The sequence below is a fragment of the Vespula vulgaris genome, chromosome 16, assembly GCF_905475345.1.
Source record: "Vespula vulgaris chromosome 16, iyVesVulg1.1, whole genome shotgun sequence".
Taxonomy (NCBI): Eukaryota; Metazoa; Arthropoda; class Insecta; order Hymenoptera; family Vespidae; genus Vespula; species Vespula vulgaris.
Genome location: NC_066601.1, coordinates 4,208,406 through 4,235,174, shown reverse-complemented (window position 1 = coordinate 4,235,174; position 26,769 = coordinate 4,208,406). Strand labels below are relative to the sequence as shown.

General features: G+C 32.0%; 5 protein-coding genes and 1 long non-coding RNA gene across 16 annotated transcripts; all 6 read left to right on the top strand.

Annotated features, from left to right (window-relative positions):
- Positions 1-4,693, top strand: LOC127069651 (uncharacterized). Its single transcript, XR_007783648.1, has 5 exons — positions 1-63; positions 650-720; positions 1,482-1,671; positions 1,771-2,024; positions 2,116-4,693. It is a non-coding gene; the product is annotated as an uncharacterized LOC127069651 (long non-coding RNA).
- Positions 4,694-5,634: 941 nt separating this feature from the next.
- LOC127069697 (uncharacterized) lies at positions 5,635-13,815 on the top strand. 2 transcript variants are annotated; one of them, XM_051007009.1, is made up of 21 exons: positions 5,635-6,867; positions 6,964-7,239; positions 7,345-7,495; positions 7,577-7,736; positions 7,822-8,085; positions 8,157-8,370; positions 8,433-8,748; positions 8,829-9,136; positions 9,238-9,561; positions 9,645-9,874; positions 9,940-10,040; positions 10,158-10,490; positions 10,571-10,959; positions 11,025-11,205; positions 11,280-11,794; positions 11,860-11,997; positions 12,057-12,401; positions 12,503-12,878; positions 12,974-13,237; positions 13,322-13,500; positions 13,666-13,814. In XM_051007009.1, the coding sequence occupies exons 1-20, from the start codon at positions 6,722-6,724 to the stop codon at positions 13,466-13,468; spliced, it is 5,178 nt and encodes a 1,725-aa protein (XP_050862966.1). In that variant the 5' UTR covers positions 5,635-6,721; the 3' UTR covers positions 13,469-13,500; positions 13,666-13,814. The 2 variants fall into 2 exon arrangements, with proteins under 2 accessions (XP_050862966.1, XP_050862965.1); XM_051007008.1 differs by lacking the exons at positions 5,635-6,867; positions 6,964-7,239; positions 7,345-7,495; positions 7,577-7,736; positions 7,822-8,085 and having other exon boundaries at positions 8,184-8,370; positions 13,669-13,815.
- A 184-nt stretch (positions 13,816-13,999) lies between these two features.
- LOC127069699 (uncharacterized) lies at positions 14,000-21,478 on the top strand. 6 transcript variants are annotated; one of them, XM_051007018.1, is made up of 9 exons: positions 14,000-14,417; positions 14,639-14,899; positions 14,970-16,278; positions 16,373-16,795; positions 16,871-16,973; positions 17,537-17,587; positions 17,750-17,914; positions 18,052-18,184; positions 21,337-21,478. In XM_051007018.1, exons 1-8 carry the CDS (start codon positions 14,001-14,003, stop codon positions 18,170-18,172), a joined length of 2,850 nt encoding a protein of 949 aa, XP_050862975.1. In that variant the 5' UTR covers position 14,000; the 3' UTR covers positions 18,173-18,184; positions 21,337-21,478. The 6 variants fall into 6 exon arrangements, with proteins under 6 accessions (XP_050862975.1, XP_050862972.1, XP_050862971.1 ...); XM_051007015.1 differs by having other exon boundaries at positions 17,696-17,914; XM_051007014.1 differs by having other exon boundaries at positions 17,033-17,587.
- Positions 19,532-22,214, top strand: LOC127069856 (cysteine dioxygenase type 1). Its single transcript, XM_051007428.1, has 5 exons — positions 19,532-19,761; positions 21,337-21,478; positions 21,744-21,861; positions 21,926-22,095; positions 22,179-22,214. Exons 1-5 carry the CDS (start codon positions 19,532-19,534, stop codon positions 22,212-22,214), a joined length of 696 nt encoding a protein of 231 aa, XP_050863385.1.
- A 2-nt stretch (positions 22,215-22,216) lies between these two features.
- Positions 22,217-25,269, top strand: LOC127069711 (succinate dehydrogenase assembly factor 3, mitochondrial-like). Of its 5 annotated transcripts, XM_051007072.1 has the most exons (7): positions 22,781-22,967; positions 23,117-23,327; positions 23,734-23,851; positions 23,938-24,280; positions 24,393-24,628; positions 24,704-24,859; positions 24,927-25,269. In XM_051007072.1, exons 3-7 carry the CDS (start codon positions 23,768-23,770, stop codon positions 25,194-25,196), a joined length of 1,089 nt encoding a protein of 362 aa, XP_050863029.1. In that variant the 5' UTR covers positions 22,781-22,967; positions 23,117-23,327; positions 23,734-23,767; the 3' UTR covers positions 25,197-25,269. The 5 variants fall into 5 exon arrangements, 4 of the variants coding, with proteins under 4 accessions (XP_050863031.1, XP_050863030.1, XP_050863029.1 ...); XR_007783676.1 differs by having other exon boundaries at positions 22,781-23,327; positions 24,732-24,859; positions 24,927-25,073; XM_051007071.1 differs by having other exon boundaries at positions 22,781-23,327.
- A 99-nt stretch (positions 25,270-25,368) lies between these two features.
- On the top strand, positions 25,369-26,518 carry LOC127069714 (60S ribosomal protein L28). The gene is made up of 4 exons (XM_051007084.1): positions 25,369-25,526; positions 25,897-25,994; positions 26,085-26,327; positions 26,398-26,518. The coding sequence occupies exons 1-4, from the start codon at positions 25,433-25,435 to the stop codon at positions 26,482-26,484; spliced, it is 522 nt and encodes a 173-aa protein (XP_050863041.1). The 5' UTR covers positions 25,369-25,432; the 3' UTR covers positions 26,485-26,518.
- The last annotated feature ends 251 nt before the right edge of the window (positions 26,519-26,769 follow it).

The following is a 26,769-nucleotide window of genomic DNA, read 5'->3' as shown; positions in this document are numbered from 1 at the left end:
CTCGTCGCCATGATGGCGTAGTGACAAGTGTACGCTGTGTTTCGTCGCTCGGGATAATTACAGGTAATTAATACATTTTTTCTAAAGTACACCCTCTTCCTATATATCAATCGATAGCCAAACGCGAGATTTCCATGAGGCCGCATTCCTAAGTCTGGGCATCATCGCGTTTAAAAGATATTCGCAAAAATAAAATCAGCCTCTTGGAGATCCCCCGGAGAGTTTTTACGTCGCACTTTTTCTTCAATTTTCCTGTTTTATTTTCACAATATTGATACTTCTCTCGCTTTTTAATGATTCCCTGATTAATAATTTTGCATTAATAGTTGCGATCGATTGATATTTTGTATTAATTTCGATTTTCATATACAATCGTACACACACACACACACATACACACAATAGTTACAATCATATATATATATACACACACATATAGATGTATAATCATTTGTATAGAATGGAATAAGATCATATCCACACATACACACACACACATAGTAACAATTACTATGGATATTATAATGTACATATTAGGTATACGTATATATAAGTACACACACACACACAACCATCTCCGGTTATTCCCTACACATATATGTATACACTTTTATTCTTGTCCTATAGTAATATGATTTTTATTTTTCAGATTTTGAAGAATTTCCCGAGCTACAATACAGCTTCGAATGTACCAGTTCATACGTCTCTTCGATTATACAAGTAAGTTTATCTTATTTGTTATACATTCAGATATAATTATTATTCTTATTTATTAATATGTATAGTGAGGCTTAATAGAAATAGATAGGTAACATACGGCATAGAGGTCACATTACATTGTGTATTTTCGAGAAATTTTTCGACCGATATCAAAACAAAAACAATCGAGCGTTCGAACTCTCTCAAAGCCAAAAGAGAGATCTTTATTCCTATATAACATTTGGACGAATACAGACGAAAGGACTGATTAATTTCGTTTTAATATCGCATTTTATTACAAAACACTTTTATTCTAACTTTATAACGATTACTTTAATATTAATAGTACAGAAATTTTATTTTTTCAAGGATGGTATAGGAATTCGTATACTTTTTAGGTTATTCGTCATCTTATTTACTCTTGCAGCTGTCATTTTATTTTAGAATTATTACATATTACGATAGAATTTATTACATTTTTATTAACAATTGGGTCTCCATATGCAGTTACCTCCAAGTGGTGGGACCTGGGCAATCGATATTGTTTGAGTTTGTATCTTAAAATACAAAGCAAGCAATATCGAGCAAATGGCTGCATACTTTGGTACATTTCAAAAATATTTAATTTTTAATAATTAAAATTTTCATGATATATTAAATTCTATTTATAAGATATTCATTATGATTTTTAGATAATATATTTTCTAATGTGTTGCCTTCAGAAATAATTTACAGGAAATGTTTTATTCTTTTTTGTTCTATAATCTGTTTGTCTGTTTCAGCTTTTTAATTCTTATAAAGTATTAGAGTCAGTGTTTGTTTTCGTTCTTGCTATTTATTTCTATATTAAAATTAGTTGATTAAATAAAGTTATATTTAAAATAAATTCGCGAAGTAGAGTCAGTGTTAATGTATATTTTTCATCATCTTAGAGCAGGGTGCTCATCGTGCAAAGGATCAACGAAAACTCCAGTAAGTAGATGTCTTTTTTAAACATTTTCTTAATAATGTTAAAAATCTTTTATTATAATAATGATATTAATAAACTTGTCTTTTCTTTTTCTATTTCAGATCATCATTACAATTCTTAGCTTAGCCATGGATGTGTTTATTTAAAGTAGTTTACATTTTGTAATTTAAATTTTAGTAATATGTGTACTTAAATTAATTTAGAACAAAGCAGTGAGTTATACAGTCAGAGTTTGTTCATATAAAGTATTAATTTTTTTTTTAAACAGTCACACTGACTGTTCGCGTATTAGAGTCAGTGCATCATTGAAGATGATCGAGAAATTAATTAACGCTTCTCCTATGGAATAATATTGGTAAGTTAATTTATAAATTTGATATCTAATAATTTCATAGTTATTTTATTGCAATAAATTCTATAAAAATTTGTTTACAATCTGTTTACAGATAACCATTATGATCGTGCCTTACCAGTTTATAACAAAATTGAGTTACTTCATTTTCAACTTTTTCTGATATCAACTTATTTCATTTTCAACTTCCTATGGATCATCCTCCTTCAATTTGGAGTTACATTAGGAGTGTTTTAGAGCCATCGCAGAACTTCTTAAGTAGTGAGTGAAAAATTTTAAATCCCTCCAGTGCCCATCATGCTGAGGATGAAAGGTCCGTATCGGCACGGGTTACTGGTTGTAATTTTTTAAACAAATTATTGACGAGCATGACCGTGAGTAATTCCTCTTTTGGATTTACTCGCGAGTGGTACATTTTTAATTGTTTATGTGTTTTCATTGTTTATATCTATTTTGCATGCTTATTTTTATTAGCTTAGGACAGGGTCTTCTTGTTTCGTCGGTTCGATTAATTAATAATGCAATTAATAAGCACTTTTTTGTTCTTATTTGTTCGTGATGTTAATGTTGAAATCGGGTATTCATTTATCTGATTTCGTCAGAGAAGCATGTGATGTGGTCTACGTCAAATGCATTGTTTCGTAACTTAATCTACATAATTGCGATTTACTTCGATATATCGATGTAGACGTAGTAAAAAAATGAACAAGAAGACAATCGCGACGGATAGATTCTGAAAAACAAGCGGTAGATCATGATCTTGTTCTTTTATTAGAATAATCGCTTGTTAAAAGGAATCGTCCGAGGTATTTTGATTATTGTTACATGAAGATTAATGAAATATTCAATCTATTTTGTTCATAAAAAAAAGTCTCAGTAGAGTCATTGTTTTTGAAAGAAAAAAGTCGAGTAGAGTCATTGCTAATAGAAAACAAAGAGACTTGTAGAGTCATAGTCCGTAGGCCCTAGAATAAGTTAATCATTTTTTAGATTAGGATTTTCAGCTTCTAACAAACTAATTCCCGTTTCTCCCCCCCATGCTTTCTGCGTTCTCATCTATGCGTGTGCCCAGGTGTTACTCGTATGGGTGAGAAACTGTTAGTATGGGTTTAGTTTTAAGTTCTCCCATATTGGCGACTGTCACAGCGTTAGTGATTGCGCACGTTGTACCTTGCATCTGTGTGTTCGTGCTAGGTGGTGCATTGTACATCGTTTCGCGATTATTTAGAAATAAATATGAATAAAATAATTATACTAATAGATTATTATTTAAAATACTATATTAATCTATTGTTATTCATATCGTTTTGCATAGTAGAGTTAGCACATATTGTATGGAAATATTCGTATATTACTAGTATGCATGTATATACTAGTATATACTAGTATTTTTTGTTGTAGTCATTTACGCAATAATCATTAGCCTTGACAGTCGATTACAGCAATTGGTACGTACTCCTAATATATTAGAAAAAATACGCGTTTGAGCTAGGGTGTCGGAGGTGTCCCGGGGCATACTCTCTAGTGTAGGCTTTTGCACCCTGGCGGTATGTGAGAGAATCGTGGAGTGTATGTGTTGGAACGAATGTCTTGCTATTTTTTAAATATAGGTTATAGGCAGGCAGGTAGCATATCTTTTTCTGTGTGACTGTGTATTTAATTTTAAGTAGGTAGGACCGGATACAATGCGTTTTAATTTCCACTCAGGAGTGGAATGTTCCGTATCCGGATATTAGGCAAAGTTTCAGCAAATTTTACAATTATTCAGCATGTCTGTGTTTTTTTTTCCCCTCATATTTTGCTGATGCTCTGTATTGCAAGATATACCTATCAGTATCAAACAGTTTAAAAGTCTTTGCATTTGCTTAAAAATTTCTTTCTTTCGAATTTGCAAAGATTTTTGAACGCGTTAGATACTTAGTATTAAGTATATTAACACTTCGCACTTTCGTGGTTTATTTCTTATAAAGAATATATAATTTTTTATACATGTAGATATAGTAAAGTAAAAATAATAAAGATAAAAAGTAAACATGATCCTATAAAAGGATAAGACCATGAAATTTATCATAGATTTTTTAGTTTTTTTTTCTCGATACTTTTTAATTTTTCAAATGCGAAGTGTTAATAATAGGTTCATCGATTAGATTAAATATTTGCTTGGGCATTCGAGTAAATGTGTCTGTGTAAATGCTTACGATAGGTGGATTCTTTCGATCCATTGATCGTCCACAGGCTAGGATAATTCATAAAATGTATAATAAGTTTTTATTTTTAATTTTTTTTTTGCACTTGTTAGGGAATGCTCTAAAGCAGTTGTTAAGGCACGAAGAAAAGAAGAGGCTATATGCCGAAGAGGCCCCCACAGATCGTGGCTCAAGAGGGCAACTATCGACGACGAGTCATTTTTTCAGAGGATTACAATGTTTCTCTGATAATGGCTCGTGGTTTTATCATATTTTTCTATGTTTTTTACCACGTTGTCATTTTGCTCGTCAGTAGTAATTGTTATAATTGGAGATGATGGACTATTCCATCTCCTTGGCATGTAAAGTTCGTGTCTGAATCATCCAATAGATGCACACAAGTTTTTATTTAGTTAGAGTCAAAATACTTAGATTCGCATATTATTAGATTTTGTAAATTAATTAATTATCGTTGACATTATAGTAATTATTCTTACAGGATATTTAATTTGATTGATAATATACTTCATATATATTTTATTTTTATTCATAATAATAATATTTTTAATTTTTTTTTATTGTTCATTCATTATAAGTTATAATGTAGAGTCACGCGTTTAAATTTTATCTTATTGCAACGTGATATAGGAATTGATAAAAATAGATAGAAAATTAAATTGAAAAGTGCATCTATATATTGGGACGTCAAATGGACGTGTTATATTTCATACTTTTATATGTTGATTGTATGATTAATGTATTTTCTTTTTGTTACAGGTGATCATCGTTGGATTTGTTAACATCCGGCTTCTACGATTAGAGCGCCTGAAATAGCTGCTGTTTAAAATATATATTTATGTGTATATGCATTTCTGAAGGCAAACACAACATGTTAAATTTAATTATTTACAATTTGTTTTTGTAAATATAATTTCAATAGTAATTATAACAAATATAATGTCAAATATTTGTGGGATGTACTAAAGATTTTAAAGATGTTTATGAAAAAAAAAGATTTAATCAATGAAGTGATACGTTTCAGGTCTACAACCTCGATCGATACATGAATCATATGGTGGTTTATTTTTTATATTAATAATATCGATAGGCATATAGAATGAAATTGCATACTTTTGCAGTTTTATTCTGTCTGTTTTTATGATTTGTTTTATACACATTATGTTTAATTTTTCAGGTACTTGATAATGACGAAATTGATATAAAAAGTAATATAGAATTAGAAATAGAATAAAACTATACTGATAAGATTATATATAATTAACTCAGAATAATTTCATTTTATATACTATTTTACATATCGGTAAAGTATATTAGTAAGTTTTTTAAGGTTTCATGATTTTATTGCATGTTTATTTATAAAAGTATAATTATAATGCATGATGCATGATGCATATTGGAATTCTAATGCTTCATTTTTTACGCTTTAGCACATTTATATTAAAAGTAATATTAAGTATTTAGTCCTAAGATTAAGATTTAATTTTAAGATAATTTAAGGTGAAAATGGCAGATCAGTTAATTTATCTGCAGCTTAGAAATTAAGATAATTTAAAAGGTCTGGATATATATTGGGTTGATACATGAATAAGTGTCATTAGTTGTAAAACGGCAATTATTTATGAATTAATTATCTTACTTAACTTTTAGATTTATCAATAACATAATACATTAATTATAAATGTAATATAGTAGTGATTATAAAATACATGTAGTTTGTATATTTCCGGGATGTACAAATAACATGTAAAAATTATGTCACGATAGTCCTATAGAACTTTACATATATTTTTAACATAATTAGTAAAAAATCCAGGCTTTTTCCTACGGGTAGGTTAGGTTATTTAAATATTAGTTTTCGATATTCTACGTACATTAAATATTGTTTAAATAATTGAAAATTATAAAAATGATAAATTATTTAAATGTACCTTTGTAGGAAGTGAGAATAACAGTGCTTGCTCTTCGGCGTGCAAAAGAAAACTAATTCCAAAATTGTGAGTCATTCAAGTGTATTCGTTTTTGTTTGCAACTTTTTGATAACTTCAAGTTCGGAAGTTACTGAAAAATATTATTTATATATATGGACATAAAGGACAACTTGAAGTTTGATGTTTGACAAATAGTAATGGGAATGCATTATTAAAGAATGATTTTTTAAATAACTATCAATGAGAGTTACGTGTATTTGTTAGGAAAATAAGTTTCTTAATCGAAATGTATTCACTATTGGTATTTATTAAGATTATAAATTTTCTTAGATTGTATTCTAATTACGCAGATACACACTTTTACATTAATAGGTTATCCTCTCTGCCAAATAATTGGCAATGAAAATGAGGAAACTATTTTATTTCATATTTCATTTCAAAAAGATCATAGGTTTGTCACGAGAAATATTAATTAAAGCCTATATACATATAATAGTCTGATATACATAACGCTTAATTATTCACAGTACATAGTGTAATTTATTAACTCATAAATCGTAAGGATATGGCTTTTTTCCAATTGGTAGTGAAAGCCCATCGTCTTGAAAAACTTCGTCGTAAATACGAGGATGAAAAATTGAGATCGATCGAGGTCTCAAAGGGTGCCAAGCATTTGACTTGGAGGCAAAAATTTCGTCATAAGAAATTGCGGTAGGTTTCGTTGACCTTTTAAAATCTTTATAGCGAAGATAAGACCTTCGTAAATAGGAACGTATATTACTCATATCATTTCGACTTATCCGACAGATGTAAAAGAAAAGTGAAAAACTTTTGGAGAAAGATAACCAGCTTCCCAGAAGATTCCTGGCTTCATAAAAAAGCAGTTCTTTTACGTACCGATGGTACCTTTGAAAATTATATTTTAAAAAGTATTTTTGGATTTATTGGAGGCGTTATTCTCACTTATATATTCTTTATGTTCTTCGTTATACAATTAAATTTCTCGCTTACATCGGCAACTTTCTTGTGCTCGATTATTGGAGTAATATTGACTTTGGGTTTATCATTTTCCTACGGGGTTAGGTAGGTATTCATTCGAGAATACATAACAAATATTTGAATTTTTTTTTAATTAAAATCATTCTGTTGGAGAATCGGATAACTCACGATTATTTACCTTTCATACAGATGCGTCGTATTTTTATTATTACCACAGTTCTTTTCTAAACGTGGTCGGCAAGCTTTAATTGCCTATGCTTTTATATTGACTCTTACTGGACCAGCAAAAAATACACTAAGAAATATAAGTGTACTTACGGAATCTTTGGCTTGTGGCCAGGTAAAATTTGATTACATGGATACACGGTACTACATTTGCAATTTATTACGTTAATATCATTCAAAGATGTTGTATCATTAGGAAATGTTGAAGACAGCTGTTAAAAGCGTTTTGGATTTGATAAAGGAACCGTTTTATGCGTTGAAAGAAGCGATCATGAAAGTAACCAAAGCAGTGAGAATTATCGTATCAAAGATCAAACAAACTTTCATTGCTATAAAAAGAATTGTTCTTGGTATAGGTACCGAACTATTTCCTTTTTACCGTATCTCGAAATAAACGAATTTAAATTAGTATTGCCGATTAAATTCTCTTTTCTTTCACAGTCAGAGTAATAACCGCAGTTTTTCAATGGCTTGGAAGTATTATAAGTATATGCAATAAAAAGTTAGGCACGCCTTTTGAAAGATGTCAAAGAGTATTCGAAGGTGCCGTTGCCGATTGTAGAGCTAAACTCGGTCCGATTTTTGGTGGGATTTGTGATTTGACGTATATCGTAAGTGCTCTTTGTTGGGTAGTTAAACCATTGGATTTTATATGCATGCTGGTTTCATACGTTGCTGACGTCATAGTCGGCGCTGTAAAGAAAAGTAAATCTCCGTAACGATCGGCGCTCTAATTTTAATACTTATGCTTTAGTAACAAATTTTTTCTTTTTTAGAAATTCGAAGATTCACCAGACACATGAAGACGATGTTCTACGTAAAAATCAAGTTTTCACATTCTTTTCATTTCGAAATGAACAAAACTCAAACTATACACGATATTGCTACGAATATTTCTGCTGAGATCAGATCAAGGACTAACAGATTTATAGCGGTTTTCGATTGGGTGAATTGTCTAACAGCTTTCTTTATATTTTTCATGTTGCTAAGGTATGAAACGAATAGGATAAAATTTCGATAAGAATATTTCTATTTATTTTTCTCTTTCTTAGAGTTTTACATTATCGGCACAAATGGTTAACGAGCGAGAGATATAACAACAGATATATTACCAATAATATTCGTACGATCGATTTGATAAGAGCGCGACAGGACAAAGAAACGATTTTGCCGTTGAATCATCGCGAAAGAAATCGTTATGTATCATTGTCGTCGGTCAAATTAATTAAAACCGAGAGGGTCAAGTTAGCAAAATCAGCGACGTTTTTGAGCTTGACTTCGGTCAAAATTTGTATTTATATAATAATGGATTATAGTCTTTACTGGATACTCGATACTATCAGATATCACGGACGAATACAAACGCAGGTATTCGTTAATAATTATTTGTCAAATAACCGGGTTTTCATTCAAATTATAATTAATCGATTGATTTTAATTATTCGCAGATCGATCAGCCAAACTCCGTTGGTATATACGTTTCAGGAACTGGTTTTCTCGCAGAACTTTACAGAAGTATTATAAAGGCATTTACTCCGCACGTTAAAGACATCGAAATCAATACGGTCCCATGTCTCCCAGATCCAATACCTCCAAGTTTCGATGGATATATAAGAATCCTAACTCTGATCATTTTATGTTGGATGATGATAATTTTTGAACCCTATAGTTTTCGACTGAGAGAAGTTGTGATGTGTCAGTATTATCCCGATAGAGCGAAGCAAAGAGCAGCGTGGCTTTACAATCATATAATGCGGTAACATAAAATTTATTTAATCGTATGAAAAATATTTCATATACGCCTATGTATTTTCGATTTTAGAATCGATGTTAGAAACGTAACGTAAATTATTTTAGTTCGAGAGGAAGTTTCGTTAAATTCGCGAGACGTCAGTTACGTCGAAAATTTGGTATCAACGGAGAAACTATAGAAAGGGTTACTTTTAAGCAACGTGTAATGGCTGTCTTTCCTTTCTTAAACAAATTGTTCCCGCAAAAGGAACAAGCTTGTATTTTGTGCGGTGCCGTTCAACGCGATGATATTAACCCACATATTAAATGTCCGACACCAGATTGCGTTGGATTATTTTGCTTGCAGTGTTTCGCAGATTTACAGAATATCTGTACGATTTGTCGATCGCCTCTGGAATACGGAGATTTGTCGGACATGAGCGAAGAAATGTAAGATCACAACTCTATCGTCACAACTCGTTTTACACCATAAATCAAACATCTTCGAAATAGAATCGTTCTTTTTGATACAGAGATTCCTCCGACGATCAATTACGAATTGTTCACGAAAAAAGATTAAAATTAGCCGAGGCTGAAAGAAGAAGGAGGGAAAGAGAGAAAATAGATATTAAAGAAATTTCGAAGAAACGAGAGGAAGCGAAAATCGAGAAATCGTTCGAAACGATCGATATAGAAGAGGAATCGGATGAAGAGGAGTTCGAAGAGTACGAAGAGAGTAGTTCTACATCGGTTTACAGTTATAGTAAGTTAAATTATCGAAATTATCAAAATCTACGTATATGTAAATCAATGTATTCGTTAAATTAGGCTATCAAGATGATTTAACACGGGAACCGGAGATTTATGAACGAAAACTTCCATTCAAGGATCTTGAAGCTCAAAAACTACGAGATGATGTTACTATTCAGGTTTGAAAGGACGAAACGATGCGCGAGTGTGTGTTTGTGTGCGTGCGTGCGTATGTACTGTCACTTCTTAAACAAATATTTTTCTTTTAGTATCTTTTATATTATCATTCAACTTAGATATTCAACGAGCCAATTGCAAGAAGCATAATGTTAAGCAGTGATACAACGCCTTCTTGTTTCGTCGTTAGAGCACATAGAAAAGTTCGTAGCAGGTTAAAGAAGAAGTCTCGTTCGTCGTTTTCTCATAAATATTGTTATTCGTCGACATCAATAATAGACTCGGATTATTGGCCAAGTGATGAAGTAAACGAGGACGAAGTGATACATATAGAAATCAATGATGGCTCGAAGGAGTTGCTTATAAAGGATAAGTGCGAAGATGGGAAAAGTTATAGCCGCGTAAGACGAATTATGGCAGCTCTACTAAGAATTCCTTGGATCGGCAGACGTGTGAGTGTTCATACCGATGTAACTTTTATTAAAAATTAATACAAGTAACGTGTCAAGGATATATATTCGTTAATTTGAAGGGAAGAAAAGGATTACAACCAAGGAGACCATCTTTGATAAAACGAGTCGTTAAAATGCTGAACGTAAAAAGATCTAAATCGCCTGTACAAACGTACAGACGTATAAGAACTAAGAAAAGTGACGTCGAAGATATATCAATATCATCGTCGCCATCTTCGTTCAGTGACGACGATGACAACGATGGATCACGTTTAATATGCAAACATCGATCGACAAAGGATAGTCTCAGACCTAGAAGAACTCGGTGCCGTGTAGACTGGGAGGATCCCGAAGATATCATTCGTGCTAAGGATTATAAAGAGCGCAAAATTATTTGTCCTGCAAAAGTAGATGATACCAATTGGCAATATCCTTGTGAAAAGAAATTTGTTACAAAGGATTTACCGAGGTATCGTTTTAATCAACGACTCAAATTCAATTTGATTTTCATTTTGACGTAAATATTTGAATTAGACACTTGGAAACAATTTCGAAGTATACGTCTTATCATGAAATCGATGAAACCGCGGATTCACAACCATCGTATAGATGCGTTCGTAAGGAAGACGATATAAATATATTATCAGACGCGAAAACGTCATCGACTTGTCAAAGAACGGCTACTTGGAACATCGTTGGTGAAGATGAATCACAAGTAAATCAACGTTTATTAAAAATACATTAATTTGACGATTATTTAAGTAACTTAAACCTCTACGATATTTTTAGAATTTTAATCCTCCACAATTTGAACGTAAATGCGTGAGAGCAGGAGTGATCAAGAATGATCAAGATTCAATGACGGTATCCGAAAAAACTGAGAGAGCTCCAGTGCATAAAGAAGAGAGTGATACGAACGATCAAATTAGAGTGGACGATAAAGAAAAAAGGAAGAAAGGAGTTGCAAAATCAGAGCATCGGAAAAAAGTAAAAGGATTACAATTATACGATACATTGGCAGGTCTAGAATTGTATGGAACTAAAGACGAGAGAAGAAAACCAGATAAAAAAAAAACTGCTATTCATCCTCGAGAAAAAACTGTTGATAAAGTTGACATAGGAACTGATTTACGAGACCAAAGTAGAGCTATGCAAACGAAGCTGGTAAAATGTCGGCCAGATAAAAAAGACGAACGAAAGAAATGCCAAAAGTCGAAAGAAATTTGTTGCAAAGTGGCCAGACCTACCGAATCGAAGGAACGACGATGGAAAAAGTGTATAGAAGAATATAAAAAACATAAAAGGTGATTATAAGATTATCTTTGATAAGATCATGCATACAGGTGTTCTATAAAGAAATTTCTAATAGGCACAAAAAGAAACGTCCAAGCGATTTTGAGATTAAATGTTATCGAAAGAAACGCAGCTTTAAAGACACATTAATGATGTTGGATAAACTATATGCGAAAAGAAAAGATTGCAAGAAGGATAGAACGAGGCGTAAATAGTAAGTTAAATTTGTTACAACAAACATTTTACAAGATTTATCGTTTTGTATAATAACAGCACTTGCGACGAATCACATCAATTTCCTGAAGATGAAAGAAGAGGTTACGTTCATGAAAGCCTTTATCCTAAAGAAAATCAAAGACAATTAATTTCTGGTTTCATACCCATAATGTATCCCGAACATATGCAAACTTGCAAACCCTTTTACGATTTCTACGAGAGAGATCGTGAAAGGATATCAAAGCAGGAAGAAACTAGCGACGTTGGATCAATTTTTCAGCAATACAGTTCACGAGTTTGTCAACGTGAACCACACGTCGATAGATTGCGATATTTTGACGAAGAATATTACGGTAGTTGTCAACATGAAGATGATCAAACCGATGTCAGCAGTCATCGAGAGTAATATCTTCTCAAATAATGATAATAATAATCTACTACAAGTCACAAATTCATGTTTATTTCGATAGATATAAACTATTACGTTTTCTGTCTTCAATTAGATATTATTCGGACGATAATGATGAAGATATTACTACGTGTACGGACAATAAAAACAGTTCTTCGGAAAGCTTATCTTCTAGTTTTGAAAGAAGTAGAGAAGATGCGTGTCGTTATAAAGAAAATATTCATTACACCGAGAAATCCCGAGAAAGCTTTCAACCTCCTATGCTGAGGAAATATTTACCTATGTATCAAAGATCAGAATTGATCGAAGAATTGAAGGAACACGATAGAATGAGATTAATAAGGGAAAAAGAAGCTGTAAGATGTGTTACATCGAATCCCTTAGACTCTAGGAAGTTATCGTTCGCCTCTAAGATGCAGGAAAGCCAAACTTTGAGCGAGACTTTTGTGGATTGTGATCGTGAAAAACCAGTAAGCGCAAACAAAATTATTTCATCATTGCTTAGAAAATTTCCTTTTTAATAGTTATCTCGAACTAATCACAATTTCGTATTCAATTACACAAGCAAAATCCATTAACACAAGCAGCAAGAAACGAAAAACTTCCTTATCAAGAGACCAAAGCATTCAAAGAAGTAACAAAGGAATTTCGTAAACGAACTCTTTGCACAAAAAGGGATGAAAATGTTCGAGAAACCGAACCTTTGATCTCACAATCTAGAAATGCTGATAAATCTAAAGAAGTCAAGCAATTGTTTCCTCCCAATCAAAAAAATCGGAAATCCAACTTCGTTTCTAATATCACCAACAGAATAATGAATGCATTTAAAGTAATTGATACGAAGTTTTAAGCCGTATAAAATGGATAAATATTTATATTGCATTTGCATTTCTCATTTGATTTTCATATGCAGTCAACGCATCGCAAAAAAGGTGCGAAGAAAAGTCCACAAGTTCATGAAATGTCTTCGACTGTTTACGAGCAACCGTGTAGAAGACATTTATCTGACGTTTCATTCTCGGCAGATGACACAACGGATAACAACGATGAAACTTGGTAAAATCGCAAGCACACTTGCAATAATAAAATTCGGTAAGTCGATGAAATATTGCCGTATACTGTGAAGTTAGCACGAATTATCGATTGTTTCACAGTTCCATTTCTTTTCTTCCTAACTTACGATTAACCTAAATTAAAAAATTTTCAAGTAACCGTCGTATATATAAAACGAAAGTATAAAGTTCTCTTTTCATTTAGTAGCGAAAACAACAACAAAAATCGAACGATGTTAACGATACCGATAATGAAGATAGTAAATGGCCATCAAAATCTTTAAAATTGAACAAAATATTTACATGTAACAAGGGGCAATATATACAAAATGCAATGGAGAAAGATATATGAAAGATACAGGTCTCATTATCGAATACTTTTTCATAAGCAGAGATGTCGACGAGTATAGATATTCACTCGTTCCTGAAGAAATTTTCGAGAACGTGGAAAAGAAAATTAAAGGGGAAAAAATTGATGTATGTCGTTCAGATTTGACAAACTTTTCGCCGCATTAAGATAAAAATTATAAGGATAAGAAAATGTTTAAATTGGGAAGGATACTTTGTAAACACTCACCGAAATCCGACGACCCGGAAAATAAGAAAGTTAAAGCTTCCTCTTCGAAATCGAAATGCGTTGTTAAATCGGAGAAGCATCAAGAAAGATCGACTTCGATACCCGTTTTTGAAGAAACGAAGACGCGAGACGAATCGAAATTGCAACTAGGTAAAGGAAGGAAAGGGAGCGGCTCGATATTATGTTCTCCAAGAAAAGAGAGCAAAGATAGTATTGCAAGAAAACATTATTCCGAAGAAGTTTGTAAATCGAGGACTTGTTCTAAACAAAACTGCACGTCGGAAGTATCTGACAAAGAAGTTGCTCCGTCGAAACTAACCGAGATGATAAACTATTCGGTCAAAGAAGCTATGGAAACATTAATAAAGCAGTGTGCAATGGTATTTAAGATGCAAGTATCCACGATAATCTATAGAATCGTTAGCGTACATTTCTGTATGTGAAATTCCAATTTTTATTCTCGGAACGTTACTTGATCTTTTCCCAATTATCTTTCTATTATTAAAATAATATCCGAATTTTTACGATCGTAGGATGACAAAAAGTCAATCCTTCCAATGGACGAAAAATACGAACTATCGACAGATCTTTCTTGTTAAAGGATACAGTAAGGGGCAATGACGATAGTAGATGCTTAGGGAGAACCCGTTGTTATCCATGCGATTATCCGAGAAAATATGACAAGCGAGCGTCCTGTATGAAAAGATGTAAGGGACCTATCCCGCTATGTCCTAATGTAAAAGAAGTTTGTCCGGCGAAAGAGAAAAAGCGTTGTAAATTGCCAGAAAATGTACAAACGGATAATCGCCGAATGACCGGAAATGTTAACATTTATATATGTTCGGAAGCTAGCGAGAATCAGGTAAATATCTTTGCACTATCGTTGTTAAGTAGTTTTTAGGTATTACTATGTAAATATATATTGTTCTTAGCGCAAAGAAAAACAAAAACAAAAGTCTCAATCCTGCACAGAATCGAGTTCCGAAACGACAACCGAACGCACGGACTCGTCGTGCGCACGAACATCCACCAGTATATCATCTGCCAAAGTCGTGAGTAATGTAGAAACAAGGTGTCAACCTTTGGAAGAAGGAAAATTGGATAATTGTTTCTCGATGGGAGATACACCATGCGCCGTTCAGAGCGACGAAAGTAATGGCACTTGCTGCGATAGAAAGTACGACGATTCGTTGGAGATGGACGATCATTCCGAATTTTCGAGTTGTGAGTCATGTAGAAGCATGGACATTGACAGCATGATGTCCTCTACTTCTTCCACGAGAGATGGTTGTTGTTGTCAAGGCACAGCATCGAGTTACATCGACGTTCATCATGACTTGTCGTGCTTAAAACCCAGATTCACGATTTGTAGCGATAAATTCGAGAGTCCCTGTGCCGCAACGATTTATCACAAATGTCCTGCTTATGACGAGGCAGGTGATTCTTGCGTGCAGAGATCCGTTTGTACGAGAAGACCACGTTCACGTTGTCAAGATTCGTTGAGCCGATCTATGGATCATCGTTGTGGCTATTACGGTGGTGTGCACAAATGCTGTTGTAAAAAACGACCAAGATTTCGACCAATTAAAAGAAGAAGCTCGTTTGATGTTCTCCATGCAAGAGGATTATGTCGCAAGTGGTCGAGATGTTCTTGTATCTTAGAAGAGGACGAAATAGAAGATCCGATGCAACATGCGACGTGTGCAGATATTTTTAACGAAGAAACATTAAACGGCCCGGATTGTAGGATTCATAAATCTGTAGATAATTGTAATGTGCAGACAATGACAACTTCGAAAACCGAGCTGAAGGATGAAGATATAATAGAAACGAAAAAGAAAACATCTTCGAAATGTTTACACAAAAAGCGAAAAGATGTTTCAAAAACACACATGAAAATATCATCCGTACAGAAGATAAATCCTGCTACAAAAAAATCAACAATCAAAGTTGTTTCTTCCTCAGAAAAAAGTAGTAGCTCGCCGAAGCAAGTTTGTACCGAGGTAGATAAGAATCTAAAAGTTGAATGTCCAGAAACGTCCGCCAAAAAATGTGTAAAAGAGGGACAGAAACAAAAGAGCTTATCGGAGAAGAAATCTAGGTGTACGTTCTTCGGTCGATCCATTAAAAAGGCAATAAATATAGTGAAGCCGAGCAAAATGTGTGACAAAGATAATCGAACGAATTGTCGGACGAAACCAGTTCAAAGTACCAAATCTAAAATCGAAATATGTTGTCCAGGTATTTAAAACATTGTTGAGCATTTTTTTTTTTTTCTTCTTCTAAAGAGATCTTCATACCTAAATATAAAATACTCGTTTCTTGTCTTTACTAGATGAAAAAGAGAAGATTAGAAGTCCCGATTGTTTGCAAGAAATCGAACAAAGAAAACAGGAAGAAACGTTAGACGGATGTAAGGTAACTGGAAGTTCAAGTAAACGGCCGAAAACGAAATTACAAACTATGTTGGCACATAAGAAAACGTCGAAATCGGAAGAAATAAGTTATATAAAAAAGACGGGAGATACGAAAAAAGTTGAACGCGTTAAAGATACGAAAGAGAAAAGTGAATTGTTAAAGAGTAAAGATGCGACAGGCGATTTCGAAGAAGACTGTACTAAGATAACGATATTTAAAGGAGAACCGGAAAATCTTGGTTGTCAAGCCGATAGTTATTCTTACGAGAAGAAATGCTCGAAACCCACGATAAGCAGATGCTGTTACTGTTGTCTACCTGTTGTAGATTGTATCTGTGAATGTAAGGAATAGCTTAAGATCTGTATTCCTTTGAAATTTATTTCAAACAATATGCATCTCTTTTCTTTTTCAAAAGGTCATCCTCCCGCATGCGAGTGCCATCCTATTGTAGTGGATAATTGCGAGTGCGACAAACCGAAAACATGTGACGAGTTTTGTCAAACCGGAAGTTTCTATAGGTAATAACAATATTAAGTAACAAACTTAAGAATGTAATAATTTCAATTGTATGATACAGGTATGATGTACTGTGTCTCGATTGTCACAAACCAAAGGACAAGTGTTGTTGTAAAACAACCTGCGTTGATCATTGCATTCCAAAATATCAACGCGCATGTAACGAGACCATTTGTGTTTATTGCGAATATCCTAAAGATAAATGTATTTGTAGAGCACCGATTCGTAAATGTTCTTATTGCAATCTCTCCTTCGACGTCTGTAAATGTCGTGAATTTTACAATGGTAGACCCATCGTCACTGATTGTGACGGTGATCAAAAGATATGTGTTACGGCTTGGAAACCTAAAGCGGAAGTAAGACGATATTTTTCAAGAAATTTCGATGCCTTTCGATCGGATTCCCTTGATGAATGTTGCTGTCATGAAACGCATAAAGCTTATTGTTTTAACGATCTACCTTATCAACGATTGAGTATTTTTTCGGATGTGATGAGCGAACTTCAACAAAAAATAAGTGATTCTGTGTGTTGTGAAAGATGTAAAATGACTCCTTGTTGTTGCAGAGGTGCTAAAAACGTGGAAGATGACGAAAGGAAGGGGAGGTGTTATGTCAGGTAGAATATTTATATATTTTTTCTCAACTCCTTGCATACTGGAATAATGATGATATCTCTTTCCAAAATATAAATATACATGTATATATATCATAATTCAAAACTAAGACAAAGATCAAGAAGTCCGGAAGTAGAGTACGTGAGAGGAAAATCTTGTACCAGTCACAGATGCGGTCGAAGTCCAGACAGGAACATTCAACGAAGAACGATGCCTTTTTCTCGTATTTGCTGTTATTGTAAAGCATTACCTTGTAGATGTAAAAAAGGAAAAATAACTATAAGGAGACCACGGGCAAAATGTTATTATTGCAAAAGTTGTCCCTGCACGTAAGTTAAGTCAAATGTTTAAAAATAACTTGACGTACGATAGCACGGTATAATGTTTTCCTTTTTTTAAATTGTAAAGATTACCAATTAGAAAAAAAACAACTTTCATTGTATCGATTCATAATAACTTTTTACAGCTGTATCAGTGCAAGGGAATTTAACAAATCAAGGTCATGCAAGTGTGGTGATTCACCGTGCCGTGCAAAAGAGAAGGAAACTAAGGCATGTGGAAAGGCATTCAATGATGCTCGGAAGTAAAACGAAGAGAAGGTATTTTGTAGTCGAGAGTAAAATCTGCATCTGTCCGCTAACTAAATGATAGTAAAGTTATAAAAATCGTTCGTAAAAAAAAAAAAAGAGAAAACAAGAAAATATGTACAGAGATAAGAAACTCATTGAGTGTAATACTAGCCTAGACACTTTCAGAATAACAAAATATTTTATCGCATTTCTCATACTAGTACGTATTAATGTCAATTTTTTTTCCAAAAAGTTACAAATACGTAACGAATCGTTGTTTACATCATGCAGCAATCAGTTATGAATTATTTCTTAGCATATAAAATTTATTAGCCTATCGCATGTTTTACTGTGAAATGTTTTTACGTACATATTGTATTATAAACAAATATTACAATAATTTCGTCATAATTTATAAATATAGTAGATATTATCACAATTAAAAAGAATTGGTCATTCAATATTGTTCTACGTATTATGATAAAAACATACATACTAATAAATCTCATTTGAGACATCTGACACTATCTATAAGAAAATTGTTGGTGAAATTTATTACGCGACATTTCCGTGTTGCGTAGAAACAGATAGTCTTATCAAACATATTTCAGAGGAGTTAAAATCTAGTCGACGTACTCATAAGTTGAGGAACACTGCAATAACTGTAGCAAAATTACCGTAAACGAGTTGGAACATAAATTTAGCGACACTAATGATTTTCGTCGTGTGAATAGCGGAACAAAGGTAAACACATACATCTCGAGTTTTGTTTAAAAAAGAAGAAAAAGAAAACTACAAATGTTTTATTAAAATTAACTTAAAAGTGTATCGAGAAGCGATTCTTATAAAGATAGTTGTTGCAATGTCACATGCAACTTTATTAATTTGTTATACGAGTTGTAATTTTTAGGAAACAAATAAAAACTTGTCATATATTTAAGAATCGCATCAAAGTAAAGGATAACCATATTGTGTTGAAACTGTTTTGTCGAAAATATCCATAACAAATGCGGAGAGCGATCTTTTAAAGAAAATTCCATGCAACTTTGCGTTACAGGCTGCGGAGTAGGGAGCATCTTATGCTGCATATAAGATGCTGTAGTCGAGTTGTACTAGACCGGTACAAGCCGTAGACGAGTAAAAGCCGTAGTAGTGATACGCATTAGACAGTGTTCGTCGTGCAATCTGAACGATCGGTTATAATCGTTTTTCTTTCTCTTGTATTTTCGTGAAAAATCAATCTGATAAATAATATCCATACAAGTAACAAGTGTTTTGAAGTATTAGAATAAGTTATTGATAATTGTTCTGAAAAATCAAATTGAATTTGAAAACGCGTTTGTAATTCTCGAAAGGAGATAAAATATTACATGAAAAATGGACGTTTGTAATCGTGAATCTCGATTATACGAGCCCTGTCGTGGGAAAAGTTTAGGGGGAGAAAATTTTCGACACGAAAAGGTTTCTACACTTCGAGAACTCATCGATGCGTTACACGATGCTTTCAAGACCGACCACGTGGACATCGACCACGTTCAAGACTTAATGGAATCGTATAAGAGCAATCCATTGGAGTGGAAGAAATACGCAAAGTTTGACAGATATAGGTGACTATAGACATTCGATCAACTACATATAGTTTATCGATTGAAAGCAAGAGTCTTAAATTGCATACTACATCAATCGATACCTTGTTTTCCTATGTGATCATTAACATAGCTTTCGATAACGAGTTTGAAAGACTGCATTTTTCAATAAAATTGAAAACGTTATTCTTTATTTAAAAAGAACGCGTGATGAAATCGTAATCATGTTAAGTGTCGATGGGTCAAGCTGTGTAAAAAAAAAAAAGAAAAGAAATTATTATATAAAGATTACAGAGAATTTTATAAAGCATTTACATAAATGTACATTCGCGAATGATCGTATGTATGCTCATCTATCATTGAAATATTTGTTTATTATTTTATAAATATATCTTTTTCACAATATATAAACAAATGTTTTCAATGATATGGTCAAATGTAATATAATATACGACAAAGGTCATAACGAGGTTATCGAGTTTTCCTCTTTATTTCGTTTCTCTCTTGTCTCATGTTTTCGTTTCCATTTCATTCTCTGTTTTGCAAAATAATCAGTAATCACATGTAACTGTTATCGCGTATTTGAGAAATGAATAATCAAACGAAATGAAGAGATCAGCGATAAGGGATGGACGTAAGTCGTGGACCACTATCTTGCCTGTGATTGATGGGGAAAAACGAAATGTTATGAAATAGTTACATGCGTTTACTACACCCGCGATGTGTGTGTAAAAACATTCGGTACGAATAATAAATTTATTTGTACTAAGCGGGAAATAATGTAGAATCTTCTAGAATGTTACATCGAAGACCTTGTCAATGAATTAGAAAAATTTTAAGCCAATAACTATCTATCTCTATGTAGATGTATGTTTATATCTAAAAAAAATATACGATATCGAGACATATGTTTTTTCATGTAGGAATGATAAAGTTTTAATAAGAACTATCGCATAATATTAATATTGCATAAAATAGCCAATATATATATATATATTAGCACATAACAAAAAAACATAAAATATTTTTAATCAAAACTTATTATCTTTATCTATATCATACCGTTTCACTTTAATAGTAGATTAGTATTGGAGAAAGTCATAGTTACGAATTTGCTAAATTGTACACGCTCTCCATGTAGGTATATCACTGTAAAAGCACTTATCCGGTGAATGGCTCGTTACCCATACTTTCCACGTATGGCCCCTTCCCTGTAGACATTCTATACGATCCAGAACATCGGTTCTTTGACATCCAGTCGAAATACTGTAGAGTACGAAAAGTATTACGAAGAAAATATGATAATTTCTTTAACTGCAACGCCTTGTCGGTAAACGATTTCGTAAATTCCGAGACCTGTAAGATGATATGTGTGCGATATTGAAAAGAGGAAAAAATACCTTATAAGTATATTATGTTCTTAACACGATACCATTGAATTTGAAAATAAGAATATTAAGAATAAATTTCAGTGAGTAATCGCGAGCAAACGCACAGCTGACAATAAAGACTTATCTGGTGAAGCTTTTCTCTTCCTGTTCTATAAAAATAGCTTTGTTAGAACGTTTCTAATTTAGGTGAACGCTTTATCCGTAGGTATACAAGGAATTTGGTCGATGAAGGAAATGGAAGGTTCAATCTTATGGTGTTATGTTGGGGCGAAGGTCATGGATCAGCTATTCACGATCACGCAAACGCGCACTGTGTTATGAAGGTTCTTCAAGGAGAACTTTGCGAGGTGATTTTTTTTTTTTTATTTTTTATTTTAACTCGATATACTTCTGTACTTATTAATCTTTTTCTTTTCTATATCGTATCATTTATTTTGAAACTCATTTAATATAATGCAATTTTATCATCAACGTGGTCAATGACCACATTATTCAATAATGTTATTTTTCACGAACTCTCTTAATCGACGCATCGAGTTTATGAATTATGTTCGCCTTGTTTTTTCGTATTTCAATATAATAAGTTAATAAGTGTTTATCTTCTCGATGAAGACACGGTACGAATGGCCTTCCATCTTGGAAAATAATGATACGACGAAAGAATCCGAGAACGAATTGAAAGAATTAGAGAGGAATACACTCGGTCTCAACGATATCTGTTACATCAATGGTATAAGATATTTTTTATTTCTCAAAGAAAAGGATTAAAAAATTAATTATTCCTAATCTTTAAGATTCTTTGGGATTGCATCGGGTTGAAAATCCGAGTACTGTGAATCCTGCTGTATCGTTACACCTCTATTCTCCACCATTTTCAACGTGTTCTGTTTTTAATAAACAAACCGGACGTAGAAGTGCGTGTACGGTAACGTTTTGGTCTAAGTACGGAGAAAAACGAAACCGGGTAAAATCATATAAAATTATTTCAGATCTATTATTTATATTAATATCAAATCTTATATAATTATTTCTTTTTTATATTCACAGGAAATTCAAAATACTCGAGATCCCGAAGACAATTAATATATCAAAATTTACGGTTATCGTATGGGACCAATGTAACTTCAAAATTATTAATAAGAAAATATCTGAATATCGAATATATTCAAGATTTGCAATTATTAGAAAGTACTTTGCAAGTACTTAATATAATTTATATAAACTATGTACATATATAAATAATAGTATAGAATATACGTGTATTGACTTTTTATAGTCCATTCGTATCTTATGTAAAATAAAGTTAAAATATAAAAATTATCATCGTTGTAAACTAGCAACCTTCTCAAAATATGATTAATCATCGTTCTTATCATTACAATATTACGATTTAATAAATAATAATGCGCGAAGTAGACATGTTAACAGTTTAAATTAGCCGCTATTAGATGCCATATTTAAAGCGTCATTGTGCTTCGTTTTCAGTGCTATTGATTCTTTAAAGACAACGTAGTTTTGTAGTCGTTTAAACGTAAAAAAGTAGACTTTTTAAAGCTTTATAGTCATTGGACAGCCAAATCATAAATGCATATAATTTTTTATTTATTTAACCAACTATGGTAGTGCTCACACATGTGCAACGTGTACGAATGTTATATAAAATGATTTTAAGGTTACATCGTGGTTTACCAGTAGAAATCCAATCTCTTGGAAACGAATATGTTCATGATGAATTTAGGAGACACAAAACATGCAATCCTACTGAATCGCATATTTTTTTAAATGAATGGACGGTAACCTTATTATAATAACATAATATTTAAGTAACTATAGATGGTAATGATATTATAATAACATAATATTTAAGTAATTAAACGACCTATATATAAATAATCGTCCATATTAAATTGTTTATTATTGTCTTGATTGTTAGTAATATCTTAAAAAAAAATATATATATATTTATATAACTACTTAATGTACAGGATTATGCATTGTCGTTAGCTAAGCAACTTGGATTGCGAGGGCCAAAGACATCAGAACCAATAGGAAAGAGTTTAAAGGAAGAAGATTTTGATAAACTAAGGGATGAACAATTACATCAATTATATGAATTAATGGTAGCTGCAACAGGAAAATCTGAAAATAAATTCAATAAATCATAGGTTCAATGTTTATAAATGTAAAGTAAAGAAGGTACAAACTTCAGATATTTTTAAATATCAATACTTAATTGAAATAAGATGTACAAAATTGATTTGGTCTGAGAAAATTATAGTAAAAGATTCTATCTTTTTAGTCATAACTCTTGTTTATCATAAATGTTTACTATATTTTTTTCTTTTAATCTGGATTTTAGAACGTAATATATATATATATATATATATATATATATATATATATATATATATATATATATTTGTCCGTATTATAAATGCGCATTGGAATATTACATTTTGAATATTTACTGTATAATATGTTTATATCGATTATTATTCCTCGATAAATATCGATATTTATCGTATTTCTTATGATAGCGTAAAGGTTATGAAATTATTTTTTCGTTTAATTTCTGGTGAAAAATCCGTTTGTGATATTTAAGGTCATAAAGAAAAGATATTAATAAATATAGAAAGATGAAAGGTTGGAAAGAATCGGCAAGTTTGATTTTAGCCGCACGACATAGACAAAAATATAATAGGGCCTTGCCATCTTTAGTCGTAAGTTCGAACAATTAAATAAATTATCTGCGATTTATAGCGATAAACTTTTAACAATGTATATTATTAATATTATAATTATGTAGTTTCAGTATAATTACAAATTACTATGTTTGAAACGTCATCGAAATTCGAGTTTTTATCCGGAATCGTATGTATTTCCTGGAGGAGTCGTACATCCAGCTGATGCAGATTTAAAATGGCACAATTTATTTCGTACCTTTGGTTTTGATACCAACAGCTTTAATTCCTTATTCCCCAATACTAATTTACGTCCACAAATATTTCAATCAAAATCGAACGAATTGCCAAAAGAGATCTCTCTACGTATCACTGCAATTCGTGAAACGTTTGAAGAATGTGGTATTTTGCTTTGTAAACAAGTTAAAAGAGATGGTATTCTTTCTAATTGGGCCCATGTTCTATCAAGTAATGCTTTTTTATTACATACTTATTTTTTAGTTCGTTTATAAAATTAATAGTATAGTTAGAATGTAATATAGTTTTCTAAAAAAACAAATACATCATATTATTTGTTTAGTTCCCGAAGAGGATGTACAAAATTGGCAAACTAAAGTACACGATGATGCTACAGAATTCTATACAATGTGTGAAAAATTAAAGTGTTATCCTGATTTATGGTCTTTACATGAATGGAGCAATTGGTTAACTCCAACATATTTTACTACGAAACGTTATGATACTATTTTTTATATGGCTTGTATGCCATTGATACCATATTCTAATTATGAAACTATTGAAATGGAAGACATAAAAGTAAAATATTTTTTAGTTTATAGATTACAATTGTAGTACTATTATTAGCAAATTGTTATTAAATTTTATATTTAGTGGGATACACCAAACAATATATGTGCAGCTACAGATATGATGATGGCTCCTCCACAACATTATGAAATTTCAAGAATTGTCAAGTATGAGTGCTTGGAAAATTTATTGGATTTTGCAATAGAGAGGAGTAAACTTGGAGTAGAATTATATTTACCGGTATGAAATCAATTTAACACTTACAATCATGATGTAATAATAATGCAATATATAATTCTCTTAACAGATCAGAGTGTTGTTAAGAGATGGAAAAATGCACGTCTTACCAGGAGATTGTATGTATCCTAAAAATCCTAGTTTAACAGAAAAACAAATAATTGATAAAACAAATATGACAATCGCCGAATTCGAAGAAATATCACCTGTAAAGAACAGAATCATATTTTTTGATCTCGAAGTAAAGAAGGTTATAGTTCATAATTTCGATAGTACAGAAGGCCATATAGCGCCAATGCCTGTCGAAATTGTTTATATTAAATCTTTGGATAAGAAGTAACAAAATGTATTAACATTTTATTTATTCTGTATAATTTTGCTTTTAGAATATATATATATATATATATATGGGACAGAGTACTCATCAGTTTATGAATTCCATATAGTATGAATTACACATAGTCTATGAACTGTGTGTTAAGGAATCTAGTCTAGGAATTGAAAAATCTAGATTGATAATTTGTGCAGTAGGTGGCGCTGCGATAGGTCGTAAGTTAGTTTAGTATGTAGATATCTATGTCTACTATCTTTGTTATCGAAGATACTAGCGCCATATCTGTCGCCATATTGAAAGGTTCTTTCTTGTGGGTTCTCAGTGACGACGCACGTGGTGAGTACATGTTCGAATTTTACACATATTTTCTGTATTATTCTTTATTTTCTGATTGTGCAAATTATACCTAATTGTATAATATTTAATTTGCGTTATATTAATTAGAATTTTATCGACACGTCACATTTTCATTCGTTCGATCTATGCGCATCGTATTTTCGCATTCCTTCGCTTGTTAGGAAAGTTAATGTATAATACTTAATTTGCGTTATATTATTAATTAGAATTTTATCGATGCGTTACATTTTCATTCGTTCGATCTATGCGCCTCGTATTTTCGTATTCCTTCATCTTTAGAAAGGTTAATGTAATTTAGAATTGTTCGAATATATTTTAACCTAGGTGATTTTAATATTTATTATTACAGAAGATTTCAAAATGTCGTCGCATCTAAACTGGATGATAATTCGCAATAATAATGCGTTTCTTTTAAAGAAGCGTAATATCAACAAACCTTTTTCCACGGTTTGTAAAATTAATTTAATCTATTTCACAGCTTTTTACGATAAAATATTATAAGTTATTGATATAAACTGCTATCGCACAATATTTTAGGAACCTAGCAACTTAACCAATCTCAGTAGTTACCGTTACTCTGGTTTGGTTCATAGAAAAAGTGTTGGCATAGTAGATACTCCTGATAAGAAGGGATTCACAGTTGTTTATAAAAAAGCAAATAAAATTACTAAGCCAGCAAAAGCTACTGTTAGAAGTACAATGAAAAGTGGAGCTCGTCGGTCTTTGTATAAATTACGGAGATTGCTTAAAGCAAATAAATATCGTGTAGACCTTACCAAGGTAAATTTAAATGAATATATGCAGTTTTTTTTAATAGATTTTCTACTATATAATTACCATCATTGATTAGGTTGCCTTACGTCGTGCAAGTGCAGTATTGAGATCACAGAAACCTTTACCAGCTAAAAAGACACGTGCACCTAAGAAAGCTGATTAAATGTGTATCTAAATAAATCTTCATTTTACTGTAATTTTGGATTTATTAATTCAGTGAAGCAGATATGATGAGTTAAAATAATTTTTACTTTATTTTATTTATAAATAAGTATTTTTTTATATATAATTTTTGTGAGTATATATTTTACTTACAATGAAATGATCTATTATTTCTGCTTTTCTGTGCTGTCTTCTTTATTTAAAATATTACATATACCTAATTTGTTTATTGATATTAATATTAATTAAGTATTAATGTATTTGCGTTTGGTGAGTATTACATACT